The sequence below is a fragment of the Ailuropoda melanoleuca genome, chromosome 2, assembly GCF_002007445.2.
Source record: "Ailuropoda melanoleuca isolate Jingjing chromosome 2, ASM200744v2, whole genome shotgun sequence".
NCBI classification, from domain to species: domain Eukaryota; kingdom Metazoa; phylum Chordata; class Mammalia; order Carnivora; family Ursidae; genus Ailuropoda; species Ailuropoda melanoleuca.
Window position 1 is genome coordinate 63,833,709 of NC_048219.1, and position 13,645 is coordinate 63,847,353.

Sequence of the window (13,645 nt, forward strand, 5' to 3'; positions counted from 1 at the left end):
CAAACTGAAAGAGCTCAGAAAGGATAAGAGTTAAACTAGATGAACGGTAGGGGAGAGAACCCAGTATCAGTACCTTTACCCTGTGGGAGTTAACCCTTACCCGGAAACACCTGGTCAAGGTACCAGGCAAGCAGGCCATACAGAGCAGCATCAAGAAGCATCATCTTCATGGACATCAGGAAACTGAATTCATCCCCTTCCATGGGACTGTTCCCGATATTGCTCCACTGCAGCCCCAGGCCTTGCTCCTCAAAGCGAGCCAGGTACTCAGTGCCAAACCCAAATGCCACAGGAGACAGCAGGCTCTGCAGTGAGGCAAAGAGGGCACCCAAGATGAGTGGAGGTCTCTCACCCCACCCAACAGCCCCCCTTGCCCACAAGGTAGGGACGAGGACCAAAAGAGTGGTCCAGCTTGTGTCCACGATAACCCAGGGAGGGCGTAAGGCAGTCTCCCCACAGAAAGGGAATTCTGGAAATGCCTCAGGGACCTCACACAATACTCACCGAGCCAACTCTCATCTGTTCAATGGAGTGTCGTTGCGTAATGGGAAAGACAAACACCACAAAGCACAACGTACTAAAAGACCAAAGGTCCTCAGGTTTACCTTCCTACCTTGTCCCCCTTCTTCCTACCTCCTTCTTGAGATCACACAGCTCTTGATAGAATAAAGAAGAGCTTGAGCTATTTTGTGTGAATCCCATTAGAAGGATCCACAAAGTCATCAGTGTCCTAGGACAGTCTACGAGGCCAGGCAAGGGATGGTCCCATGACCTCCAAGGCCTATCAGTGAGGCCAGGAGAGTCTCAGATTCTACCGAGGTCATCTTTTCTCCTCTCCATACTGAGGACAATCATTTGCTTAGGTTTTCTGTAGACAGAACAAGTCAACTAAACAGGTGGTGTGCAAAAGGAGGTTGAAGAGGAGGGCCCTCAGCCAAGTCCCCACAGGTTGTTGCCGGCATGGCAGAAAGCACATAAGCACATACACAGCGATGGGCTATTCTCATTTCCTCTGCCCAGAGGCCTCTCTGTAGTCTGTAGGACCCAGGGTGGGGTTGAAACTATCTCTCCATAGAAGGAAGAGATTTCCTCAGCTGTATGTTCACAAAAAGCATTTAATAAATCTCAGCTCAGCCCCAGTCCACACACTGCCTGAACTATAGCTTCTTGGTGGATCCACACACCCATGAAGCTAGCTGTGGCCTCAAAGCACTGATGTCTACCCAGTATGTCAAGATAGCCCAGCTCTGCCCATAGGCTGAGTCATAAGGATTTTTTGCTACTAGCCCACTGTGATCTTTTTAGAAAATTGGGTGTTATAAATAGCAGCAATTAATTTCTTGTTTAACATGAGAAATAAAAGACAGATGCCCTGGCAGCTCCGTAGCCAAATAAGTTTGGATTATTAGAACAACTTATATCTTAGATCTTTCCCGAATAAGAAGCCGGTGGTAGTCCTTTCTTGACTCCACTGCATAGAGAACTGGAGGAAAGTTCTGGAGCACAAAGGAAGCTGCACCCTAGAGAACCTGGAGGCCAGTTAAGCCTGGTTAATAAGAGGGTAGAAATGGCCATTTGAAACTGATTAGAGAAGAAGACAGTGCTGTTAGTTTGGGAATTGTGAACCAAGAGGTCTGTCTCTCAAGCAATCAAGTCAATTTCTAGAGTCCTCTCCTGGCAAGAGGGCTTGGTTCTTAACTGGCTCATTCTGCACTCCTTTCTGCATGCAGTGGTAGAGCATGCTAAAGACCCTTGTAAGCTACCCGGATTCAAGTTTTCATGGAGAGAAACAAAAGCTTTTAATGAATGGAAACATCTTTCTGGGCAGAACAGTTAGGGGGCAAGCTCCCTCCCTTCTGAATCTTCTCACATGCTGCAAAAAGAAAAGTGAGTGAAATGGGTCAGGCTATTCTCCTCTTGTGCACACAAAGGACCTGTGAGTTAAACTGGTTTTTGATTGCTTCCCAGGGCAGACTCCTCAGGCAGGTTTGTTAAGGAGGGACTGTTGGGTAGCTCAGGATGAAGACTGTCCCAACTTTTGTCCCTATGCCTTTACACCTTATGACCCTTTGGTCCAAAAGGCAAAGTTGATCCCCACAAACGGCAGGCCAATTTTCCAGGACTACTACAGAGGCCTCCTTGAGAGTGTTTCGGGTATTAGGGGCAAGCCCAAGGTCCCTCACCACAGCCATCTTGAGGTCAGCTGTCATCCGGTCCTGCCAGGCGAAACAGAGAATGTGTGGCAGGTAGAGGGTGAAGTAGATGACGCCACTGCAGGCTGCTGCCAGGCTGGCCCTGGAGAAGAAGGTGCTGAGCAGGAAGCACTGCATGATCGTAGCCGTGGAGAAAGCCAACAGGAACAGGAAGAGGATGAATGGATTGCTGTAATGCAGGATCCTTCCATGCTGAAACCAAACAGGCCATCTGAGTCAATACTTTCCACCCATGTCCAGGGCACCATCCCTCCCAGGGGGGCAGCCTCTGTGCCGTGATTCTGGGCCCTCAGAAGCCCTCTACTCCAGAGGGATCTCTCTCACCACCTCTCATGGGTGCCAAATTTCCACAGTTGAGACCCAATGCTGTTGAATTCCTTTAATCCTCAGAGTGCTGTTCTCCCTGGAAGGGCAACACATTAGGCTGCCTATCAGTACAAGTAATCATTATGTATTTAAGTAAGCAAATCCTTGGTGGGAAGGGAGAAATAAGCCTAGAGCAGGGGGAGGAAGATCTTAGAACAACAACAGCTCCAAGACACACTAAGTAGATGAGGGACAAAAAAGGGAGGTAAGAGACCCCCCCAACAATCTGTAACATTTTGCTTGGGGCCTGGCCTGCTGACTCAATCATATAAACTTGCATTCTGAGACTTACCATTCACACTGGTGAAAATAACAGAAATTAATCCACATCACTTGGAAGTGGATTAATCCTCCCCTTTCATCACTATCATACAAATACATAGAACCTGGGGCAATACTCCACATCTTTGACATTAACCTAATGAGGCAATCACTTTGGCTATGTAGAAAAGAGGACCAAATTAGCAATTTTCACTAAGTGAGCAGCTGCCCACTTCCATTATAGGATACATTGAGATGTTCAAATTTATTAGGCCTTCTTGGTTCTCCTTTACTACAGACTTCCTATGAGGAATTTTACTCTTTGCACAGAACTCCAAATACATATAGATCATCTTGTTCTTTTCTTGGGAACATAAATGTACAAACCGGTTCATCTCTTGAATGAGTTCCAATCGTTAGCGGTGACCTGAAGTGCTGGGTTCTTGAAGAGAGAGACAATGAGCATTATCTGTCATGGGTGTGGGAGAGCTGAGAGGAAGAAATGTGCCACCTGTCTTCCATTGCTACTATTTCTTCCTCATTCATACTCTTGTGCCTGCCAGGCACCAATGGAACAGATTGAAAAATAGAATAAAACAAATGGCAAAAGAGGTTGGAAGAGGGCTGCACGTAACTAGAACCAAACTCTGAGGAACTCTAAATGAAAATCAAAATTAGGACTCAGAGCTCCTGACTTTGTGTGTCAAAGAGCTCTCCACATCACCCTGGAAAAGCTCACTTCTTTTCCTTAATCACACAGTCCAGTAAAAGCGAGTCCACGGCTGAATACGTGGCTATGGCTGGAAGAACTTTAAGACTGTTGTTGGTATTCTCAGGAGAATAAAATCAATTTCTTATCCCAGCTCAAAACAAAGTCCCACAAGCTTCTAGGCCCATATAGTCTCTCAATGACTTCAGGCAGAGATGAAAGAAAGTCACTGGGCTGACCCAACAGCTTCACAGGCCTTGGCTTCCTCTAACGACCACTTTTCTTTTCTGTTCCTAAAAGCTTGAATAACTGGAACCTTCCCATTGTCCCAGCTTCCAGCTTCTTTCCTGCATAGTTGAGGTGGGAAGGAAGGACAAGGCAAAGATGGGAGCGTCATTCTAAGGAATCCTATTTTTTGTGCAAAGCTCTGTTTCCGTCATCACTGGAACAATGTTCTGGTTCCCACAAGGAGAAACCCCTTTGTGCAAGAAACTCTTGGTGAACATTCTTTACCTCACGTCCTAAAAGCTTTGAAGTATTAATGCCCATTCTCAGGAAGGCAGATCTCAAAATCACTTAACAGACATTGCAGGATATCATACATGTTTATGTACTTTGCATAAGTCAGACACTTCTGCATTTTGACTCCTTTAATTTGGAGGACACAAAACATCTTGGAAATGGGAAAAGGGGCAGACTGAAGGATGGGAAGGAACAAGGAACCACTAGATGACAAGGAGCGCAGCTTCTCCCCCCATCTTTGTGGAGCTCAAGGACCTTGCAAATTTAAAGCCACAAATTTAAAGCTAGGTTGCTTGAGCAGAATGACCTCTATATCAGCATTGGTTTTTTTTTTTTAAGATTTTATTTATTTATTTGACAGAGATAGAGACAGCCAGCGAGAGAGGAAACACAAGCAGGGGGAGTGGAGGAGGAAGAAGCAGGCTCATAGCAGAGGAGCCTGATGTGGGGCTCGATCCCATAACGCCAGGATCACGCCCTGAGCCAAAGGCAGACGCTTAACCACTGTGCCACCCAGGCGCCCCTCAGCATTGGTTTTGATAGGGCTCTAGCACAGGCTTTGACTAAGGCTGAAAGCAAAACCCTTCATAATTAGTACATTTTACTGCAAAGAGAAAGGGTAGGATTTGGTTTAACTGAATATCTGCTGGATGGACAGGATATGTGATAGAACTTTCCTGGCACCAGTATGGTCCAGCATGGGATGGGACACTTAGCCAGAGTCTATGGTTCAGCACGCATATTGCTTACTGTAGGGTGGCATTTAAAATGACAATGGTAGAAAAACTAAACAAACTTGATAACACCATAACAGGAGGTTGCAAAGCTTAAAGTCTGAAGTTTACACCAAATCCCATCAAATAAATATAAAAAACTACCCTAACTTATGAACTTCTCGTTTAACAAATACAAAAGATCATCTACTATGGAGGAACTAAAAATGGAGGGAAAGAACATATTATGAAATAATGTTTTATTTCCAAGTCCAGCTTGTGAGGGAGCTGCAGGCTTGCAGACGATGGACCTATGCATGCTGCCTGCAGCTATAAAAATTCCTATCACTGAGAAAGGATGGACTCTTTAAGTTCTATCCTTTAAATTGCTTTGGAGACTTTTCAGGCAGCAGAATGTCCTTTGGTCAAGCCATGAATGGTGTGACCATGATGGTAATTAACAAACAGTCTAGGTCTGCTCTCCTAATACAATGAAAAGGCTCTTCACATTCCAACCCCAGCTGCTGGTTGAGACAGTAATCTCAGGAAAACACTCTTTGTACTCATTGCTTCTGTGCCTAGAAAGAGAGAACCCTTTGCACATACAGTCATGCTGCGTTGGGCTCTCCTAACAGAAGCTTCTCCAGATAGTTCATGGAATGGGGCTAGATAATCTATGTAGACTGCGGCTCCCCAGGCAGAAAGTGGGAGCAGGGAACACATTATGATACTGGGGCTCCTGGTTGGGGGGGGCACTCTGAGTGTTTCTACCTTGGCTGACATGACTGGGCAGCTGCATGTGGCCATGCTGGCTAAAATGGCTTGGTAGCTACATGTCAGGCTATCCTTGGTGGCCAGATGACTAATGCAGGCATATGTTCATTAATAGGAGGAAAGGTGGGAGGTACAAAACTATTCAAGATTTTCTGGGCCTTTTCTATCTGGCTTACCATGATGAATATGGTCAGGAGGAAGATGCTCATTGACATGATAGAGAAGCTGTCCAGGAACCAGGTACACCAAATCACTGCATTGGAGACACCCTGATTTTTCAAGGTCTCCTTCAGTCTCAACTCCTTCTCCAAGACGATGCTCTTCACAGTCATGGAGACAGAGTAGATCCAGGCCAGCACCATGAAGATAGGGAAACAGCGGTTCAGGATGATCATAAAACTGAAGCAAGAGGAGAGAAGCAGAGTAGTAGAATACCCTGTACCTGGTAGAGGAGGAGTCAATGTTTGTTGATTGGATGTGTTGGGAACAAAGCCCACATGGAGGGAAGGGCAGAAAATCCGCACTGGGCATTCAGTGGGCTTGAATCTTCTAAATACATTGCACTTTGCCCCGAAGGATTACTTTTTCCTTAGAGCAAGATGGTAGCTTTTTGGTTAGTCCAGATGAATGCTCTACAAGTTGTATGTATAAAATAAAACTGTACTCTGTATGTTACACAATATAGACCTCTCTCTGGAAAGAACTGCAAACTTGATGATGTGGTTGTGACTGGAATAGATACATGCTAACTGATGCTGAAGTCCAAGCAAGTGAACCACAAACAAAGGGAACTGGTGTTGGCGGTGAAAGAAATAATTGGGCTCCCCAGGGGCGTCAGCCACCTTAGCACTATCTATCCCAGAAGATCAAACCGCAGTTAGGCAGGAAGAGGCACAAAATAACTATTCAGTGTGGCACTTTCAGAGGCAATTGACCCACCAATAAATCAATCAGTGATCCAATAGCGACTAACTCCACCAGCCATGTACCAATAGAGTAATTCCATGGGTGTTCATTTAGATTTTATATTCTGGAATTACTTTATTATGAACTTTACACATATTTTCCCTGTGCCTGATGTGCTAGTAAAGCCCTTGGGACTATTATGTAGCAAAAATTGTTGGTTGTCACAGGAAGGGCCAATTCCAGTGTGGGAAGGTTCTCAGGATAGCCCTGAGGAGAGAACCAGAAATTCATAAAGCCTGCACTTCTAGGATCTGACACCAGAGGGCTCTCCCACTCTAAATGGCTAGACTCCCCACTGCCTCCTTATTGTGTACCCCCCTACCCTTCCAGACACCCCCATTCTGATCCTAAATATGGACCTGGGCTTTTGCTCCTGGCTCCACGTCCCATCTCTGCCTATCGTCCAAACCCAAACTGACTGCAAAACAGCCACCGTTATCTCTTTAGTCTTCTGTAGAGCTGAGGAAGGAGAACCAATTGGACTAGAGTTTTGATAGAGGGTTTCCTTTGCCCATACTGGGCTTTATCTTAACTGTTCGTCAGGTGGCAATTTGACCTTTCCTTTCTTCAGGCTGTGAGTGTTCCTTCCCTCCCTGAACTCCACTGTGAGTGTTCCTTCCCTCCCTGAACTCCACTGACACAATGTGTGCTATGGTGAACTTCCCAGTTTTTTTCTAGAAGTTGAAACCTAAGCCAGTTGTAGGTCTCTGCTGCTGTCCTGGGGGGTATTCCTGCCCCCATTCACCATGGTAAATGAGTCCACCTAGTCCTCTCTTCCTCTCTGTCCCTCTCTCTATCACTCCCCAAGTATATGTGCAGAACATATAGGCTACTTGCTTAGCTTGCTATCAGCCAACAGATGTACAGGCCTGAGGGTGGGGGTGGGCAGGAAGGGAGGGTTCCAGCTCATCCAACACATTCCTCTACCTTCTCATTAAGTATGCACCATGGGAATGTTAATGAGGGAAGGAGCTGCATTATTCTGAGGCTCCTAGGAACCAGACCTACTTGCAATGCAGAGTCCTAATTTGCTGATTTGGCAATCACTGGGCAAACACTCTGACCAGAACTCTTCCACATACCAAACATACTACGTAGTGGAAACTTAAAAGGCCTTTGTCCCCTTTCCCAACCTCACTTCCCTTGCTTTTATTTTCACCTTCCCTTTTCCACCCACACCACCAACTCCTTTCTCCCTGCTACCTCACTTGCCCATCTGGCCCTGCCTGGAGTCTGGGAGAAGCCAGCTCCTCATTCAGAGCTCCATTCTCTTCAAGCTGGCCCCTCTCCCTGGGTTTCTCTCCGAAGAGATTGAAGTCTGGGGAGTACTCCCATCCCACCCCAGCAACCTGATGAGTGTGTCTTGGGGGGGAGACTGGAAGCTTCTGACTCACGAGTCATCCACGAAGCAGGGGTAAGGCATCTGCTGGAGATAGATTCCAACTGGAACCTCAACCTGAGCCTGACTCCTGGTGATCCCCTGTTCAATCATGTCCTGTAGATAGGCAAATCCTCCCCAGATGTATCGGAAATCTTCCACGGGATCAGCTCTGGGACCAGAATCCCAGTACCTACAAAGAAACCGGAGGGAGGGACAATGGATGTGAATGGGAATGGACAGTTTACTGCAAGTTCACAAGCATAAGGGGACTCAAAACTCACTCCCTTGAAACCTCACCCCTAAAATGTTCCAAACTGCCTCTATTTTCTAGTTCACAGTTTAAATCTCAGTTACAAATATTAGCCACAGTGACTTGTAATTGTTTTAATTCAAGGACTCTACATTGAGCTTTATAAAATATCTTCTCTCCTCTTAATTTTACTAATTTTTAGGCGGAGTCCCATCTCAATCCCTCACTCTGTACCAAATGTAATTTCCCAGTGACTTTGGAGAAACTTCAGTTGCAGAACCTCTATGTGAAGATAATTCAACACCTAGAGGTTTCCATCTCCAAACCGCCCAAAGGTCAGCCAGGGACAAGTGCTAAATTGAGGGAGTGGAGAGAGGGCAACCGAGATCTCCTGGTTCCACCAACTAACAGGGCCAACTGGTTAGTGAGCTTAGTTCTCTAATACTCAAGTGTTTCTGTGCCTTTCCAAGTAACCCTTCTGTCCCTATGAGGAGATGGGACCTGAGCCCAGAGGAGCCCCTGCTCCTTGCCACATACATTCCTGGGGATACGCAGGGCCTTTCAGATTCCCTGAGACATCACCTGTCTTTGATCTTATTGGTCTTCTCCACCACATCGATGTCCATCCGGATCTTGTACTTCACGTGGGGTGGTAGGGCACTGGTCCAGGGATACATGTCAGGGAACACGACACCAGCCCAGAACCTGTTTTCCTCCAGCAGAGACAGGGCTCTTTGAGTGAGCTGAATTTCATCATCATAGCTTTCAAACTTGTCCAGGATCAAGCACTGCAGATAATCACAAAGGTTGAGAAAATGTGAAGAACACAACAGCAAAGACTCAACTGCAAAAGAAGGGCAGGGGTTAAGGGCTGCTGCCCCAGGGGATGGGTCTACTGCAAGATCTATAAACTTACTGCTTGCTTAACTGTGGGATCTGGTGTCAATTTGTCACTGTGCCTAGATTTGAGGGGAAAAGGGGGTTTACAAACGCTGACTTGCTCTCATCCCTGCAGATTTGGTGAGGGCCGCACTACCCAGCTGTCCAAGGCTGTCCAAATATGCAAGCCTTCAAAATGACAAAAATACTCCCAGCTCTCACTCCTCAGCATGGGGAGGCAAGGGAGTGGGGTCACACTGGATACAGACTGCTTTGAAGATCAGAAAGCAAGCCGATAAAAGAGTTTTAAAGAGAGAGAGGAGCAGTCATAGCAGTCAACCTTCCTGCCTCTCTGCAAACACACAATGATGGCCAGCTGAGGGAAGAGGAAGGAGGAAGAAAGAAAATAACAGAGAGCCAGAATGATTTAGTCAGAGAAATCATTTCCAGTTACAGTTCTGACAGGTAATGGGGGTGGGAGAGGAATTTTTTTTTAAGATTTTATTTATTTGACAGAGATAGAGACAGCCAGCGAGAAAGGGAACACAAGCAGGGGGTGTGGGAGAGGAAGAGGCAGGCTCATAGCAGAGGAGCCTGATGTGGGGCTCCATCCCATAACGCCCTGAGCCGAAGGCAGAAGCTTAACTGCTGTGCCACCCAGGCACCCCGGGGCGGGGGGGGGATTTCCTAATAGGCCTTCTTTCTCCCCATTGGAAGAGAAAAAATCATTACCTACAGAAAAACAAAACTAAGAATTTCTTTTAATTTGAATATTGGGTATTGTCCAATAAATCTGTAGATTTGTTAAAGTATTAGACTATACTGGGATCTGGTTTTTCCTTAACCTCTTGTTCTTATAATACACTAGGCTTATTGTGTCGATATTTCTTTTTTAGAATGTAACTCACAAGAGGTCAGATGGCCTTGTCTTGATTAATTTGTTCACCCAATACTTACTGAAGCCTGTAGTGTGCCAGAGCCTGCTTGGCTCCAGGGATACAAGGAGGAATGATAAAATCTCTTCCTGAAAGAAACTCTAGACCTAATGAGGGAGAGGTATGGAGTAAACCAGCAATCATAATGCAAAATGACTGGGCTCTGATGAAAGCAAGCCCAGAGTAGTCTGGGAGCCCATCGGTAGCTAAATTTACCTGGAGGGGTGCCTGAAGGAAGGGACTCCTGAGTAGGATGAGGATGAGAAGGAATTAGCCAAAGGAAGAGAGAAGGGGGAAGATCAGCTCCAGCACAGAGAATAACACATGGGGTGTCTGGAGACATGTAAGAAAAGAGCAGTGGTTCCCATCCTTGGCTGTGCTTAGAACCACTGGGGAGCCTTAAAAAGACACCTACTCTCAGGGCCCACTCCAAACAATCAAATCAGACTCTCAAAAGGCAGGGCCAGGGCGTCAGCATTGTGCTGAATGCTCCTTAGGTCTTTGCACTGCGCAGAGAAGTAGAAGAAACCAGAGGTAAGTGATGAGAGGTGAGCGCTGGGAAGGTGGGTGGGGACCACGTCAGTTGCCCTGCTGGACTTGCAGTGTGACCAACCAACGAGGGGCTTCCTAGGACACGAGGCTTTCCGTGCTAAAACCAGAAGACTTCCAGGCAAATTCTAAAAGGCCCTAAGAAACCAGTGGAGGGTTTTAAGCAAGGGTAGGATATGTGAGATCCAATTGTGTTTCCAAACAATCACTGGTGGGGGCAAGAGGGGAAGCAGGAAGCTTGGTTAGAAGACTGTTGTAACACAGGCTTAAAGGAACACATCTCACATAGAGCCTGTGAGTAACCTGGAATCCTCAGTGTACTGAAGAGGAAACTGAACTACAGGAGACCTGCTAGAGGTCATACAGCTAGCAAGTGGCTGGCCCTGGATTCCCTCCCTACTTTCCAGAGGCCCAGACGATTCCCCCCATACCAGGAGCCACAGGTACAGCCCACTCCACGGCCCTCCACGTGCTCCCAGCTGTCCTGTAGAGCGAGAGAGCACAGCTATTATTTATCCTCCCTTTGCACCCCAGGGAACTTAGGCTCCAAGAAACTGAGTCACTTCCCCAAAGTGGTGGAGTAGGGGTCAAACTCCAGTTCATTTGATCCTACAACTGGTACCAGGAGACGTAGAGAAGAGAGGAAGGTGGACAGGTCATAAGGAGGTGATCAGAGGACCGAGCTCCCGCAGACCTGGTAAGAAACAAGCAAGCCCCATTCCTTCACCCACCCCCTCACTGCTAGGTCCCCCTCAGGCAACCTCGGAGGGTGAGCCAGAAGCCTACTGTGCTGAGGAGCTGAATCTGAACAACAGAGGACTGCACACCCACCCTCTCTGTGATTCCTGAACTAAACTGTCCCACCTCGGGCTCCATATCCTGGGAGCAGGTCCCATGTAATGTTCTCAGTCTTCTAGATAAGAACAAAGAAAACAAAAGAAACTGTCAGCATTCCAGCTGATACGGGAAAGAGGAACACAGGTAATGAGAAGATACAGAAAGCCAAGGCTTAAGTGACACCATTCTAAGAAGATAGGTATTTTATGTTAGTTTATGTTAATATAATAATAAAATAAAAAAAAAAGAAGATAGGTATTTTAAATGGAAGTGGAATTTCTTTAAAAAAAATACAAGTGTAGTCACATATTATAGAATTAAGAAAAATAGGGAATTCTCTTTACCCCGCTCTTCTTTTCCAAAGAGGCACCACCCAGCCTAACACTGGTCAGTCCTTTAATGAGATAAAGGACTTAAGTACCTCATGACACTGAAAGTCCTTAATATGTGTTTATTTTTTTCTAGAAATAACATAGGGTTTGCTATTTTACGGTTTTTGGTTTTTGGTCTTTTTTGATGGGGAATGTAGACTTTCACCACAGTTGAAGACCAAGGGCCCGGTTCCCAGCATTTGTCAGCACTTAACGGCACACTATGGGGACAGAGAATTGGCAACCTGCTTGGGCAAGGAAGCATCAAAACTAAACTGCTAGAGTACATTAAAAAAAGAAAGAAAGAAAAAGAAACACCTTTAAGTTTCCCCTGGGGAGAGACCTTGTTCTACAAAAATGAATAATAAAAGAATCTCATTAAAAACAAAATCAGTTCAGAGGCTCCCGGGTGGCTCAGTGGATAAATGTCTGCCTTTGGCTCAGGGTGTGATCTTGGTGTTGTGGGATCGAGGCCCACATCAGGCTTCTATGCTGGGAGCCTGCTTCTTCCTCTCCTACTCCCCCTGCTTGTGTTCCCTCTCTCTCTCTGGCTATCTCTCTCTGTCAAATAAATAAATAAAATCTTAAAAAAAAAAATTAGAAAAAAAAAAAATCAGTTCAGGAGCCCCTGGCTGGCTTAGTTGATGGAGCATGGGACTCTTGATCTTGGGGTAGTGAGTTCAAGCCTCATGTTGAGTGTAGAGATTACTTAAAAATAAAATCTTAAAAAATAAAAAAATGAATCAGTTTAGTAAGTTTAGGTCTGCATATATAGAATTTTAATATTGACAAAGTGAATTTGAAATTAAATTTCTAAAATGAAAAAATTATTTTGGGAGATGGCAATTCTTCTTTGTAGCTTCTTTTAGCTGTGGTACATTATGACACATATACACACACACACAGAATACCCTAGCAATTCACTCACAGCATCACAGGGCATTTGGACAGGAGTCATAGAGGTTTTGTGATCTGATGTCCTTGCTTTACTGGTAAGGAAACCGGCCTCACAGGGACAAAGGGCCTTGCCCAATGTCAATATAGGTCAGGAGCAGAATCTGAATCCATGTCTTCAAACGTCAAGTCTGAAGGGTGGTGCTGTTTCCACTTGTAACTCTAAGAGTAAGTCACACTCCAACCACAAAGTCGGAGCAATGGAATTCCTGAACTAGAAGATCTCTTGCCCCTGTCTGGTAGAGTAGCACTGTCCAGAGAACCTTCTGCATGGTGGAAATGTTCTATATCAGCCGTATTCAACACGGTAGCCAGTAACCAAAGAAAGCTGTTGAGCACTTAAAATGTGTGTAGCGCATCTGAGGCACTGAATTTTTCTGATCAATATTTAAATAGCCACACGTGGCGCCTGGTTACTGTGTAAGTCGCCACAAGTCTAGAGACAGTAAGTTCCTGAAGGTCAGGGGTCATTCTTGTTCATTGTGGTCTCTGGCAGAGTATTTTCTCATGAAAAGAATTCAATGAGTGTTTACTGAATTGAGTTGATTTAAATTTAGAAGTCTTGATTGCTGTAAGAAATACAGCTTTACTACTGTATTTTGAACATAATCCTGTGCACCCTCGATTCAGAGCATAAACTAGAAATAATTAGTGAAAAGTGAGTTTTCGGTACAATGTTAATGAGAGTATAATTCTCACTGAAGCAAAAAAGCTAACAAAAACAAACATATTATAATAATGTAGCTTTCTGAGCCATCTAGCTCATTCTCTTTGAACTCTCCTTTCATGTCTTAAAGGGAAATCCATACTGGAATAAGCAGCTGATGTTTTCAATGACATTGTTGAGCCCCACAGTGACGTGGGTGTTTTATCAGGCAGCGGATTCACAGTCATGTTTCCTGCTGCATCCCCTTAGATTAGTACCCTGATACTCTGTGAAAAAAAAAAAAACAACAAAATTTACA

General features: G+C 45.4%; 1 protein-coding gene across 1 annotated transcript in view; it reads right to left on the reverse strand.

The window, feature by feature from the left end:
* ABCA4 (ATP binding cassette subfamily A member 4) overlaps positions 1-13,645 on the reverse strand; it is a 134,316-nt gene that overhangs the window by 62,977 nt on the left and 57,694 nt on the right. Inside the window, exons 13-17 of the mRNA XM_019798266.2 lie at positions 8,738-8,943; positions 7,919-8,095; positions 5,735-5,957; positions 2,184-2,405; positions 101-305 (exon numbers count right to left, since the gene is read on the reverse strand). Of these exons, the coding sequence (XP_019653825.1) occupies positions 101-305; positions 2,184-2,405; positions 5,735-5,957; positions 7,919-8,095; positions 8,738-8,943 (1,033 nt within the window). The remainder of the gene's footprint in view (positions 1-100; positions 306-2,183; positions 2,406-5,734; positions 5,958-7,918; positions 8,096-8,737; positions 8,944-13,645) is intronic.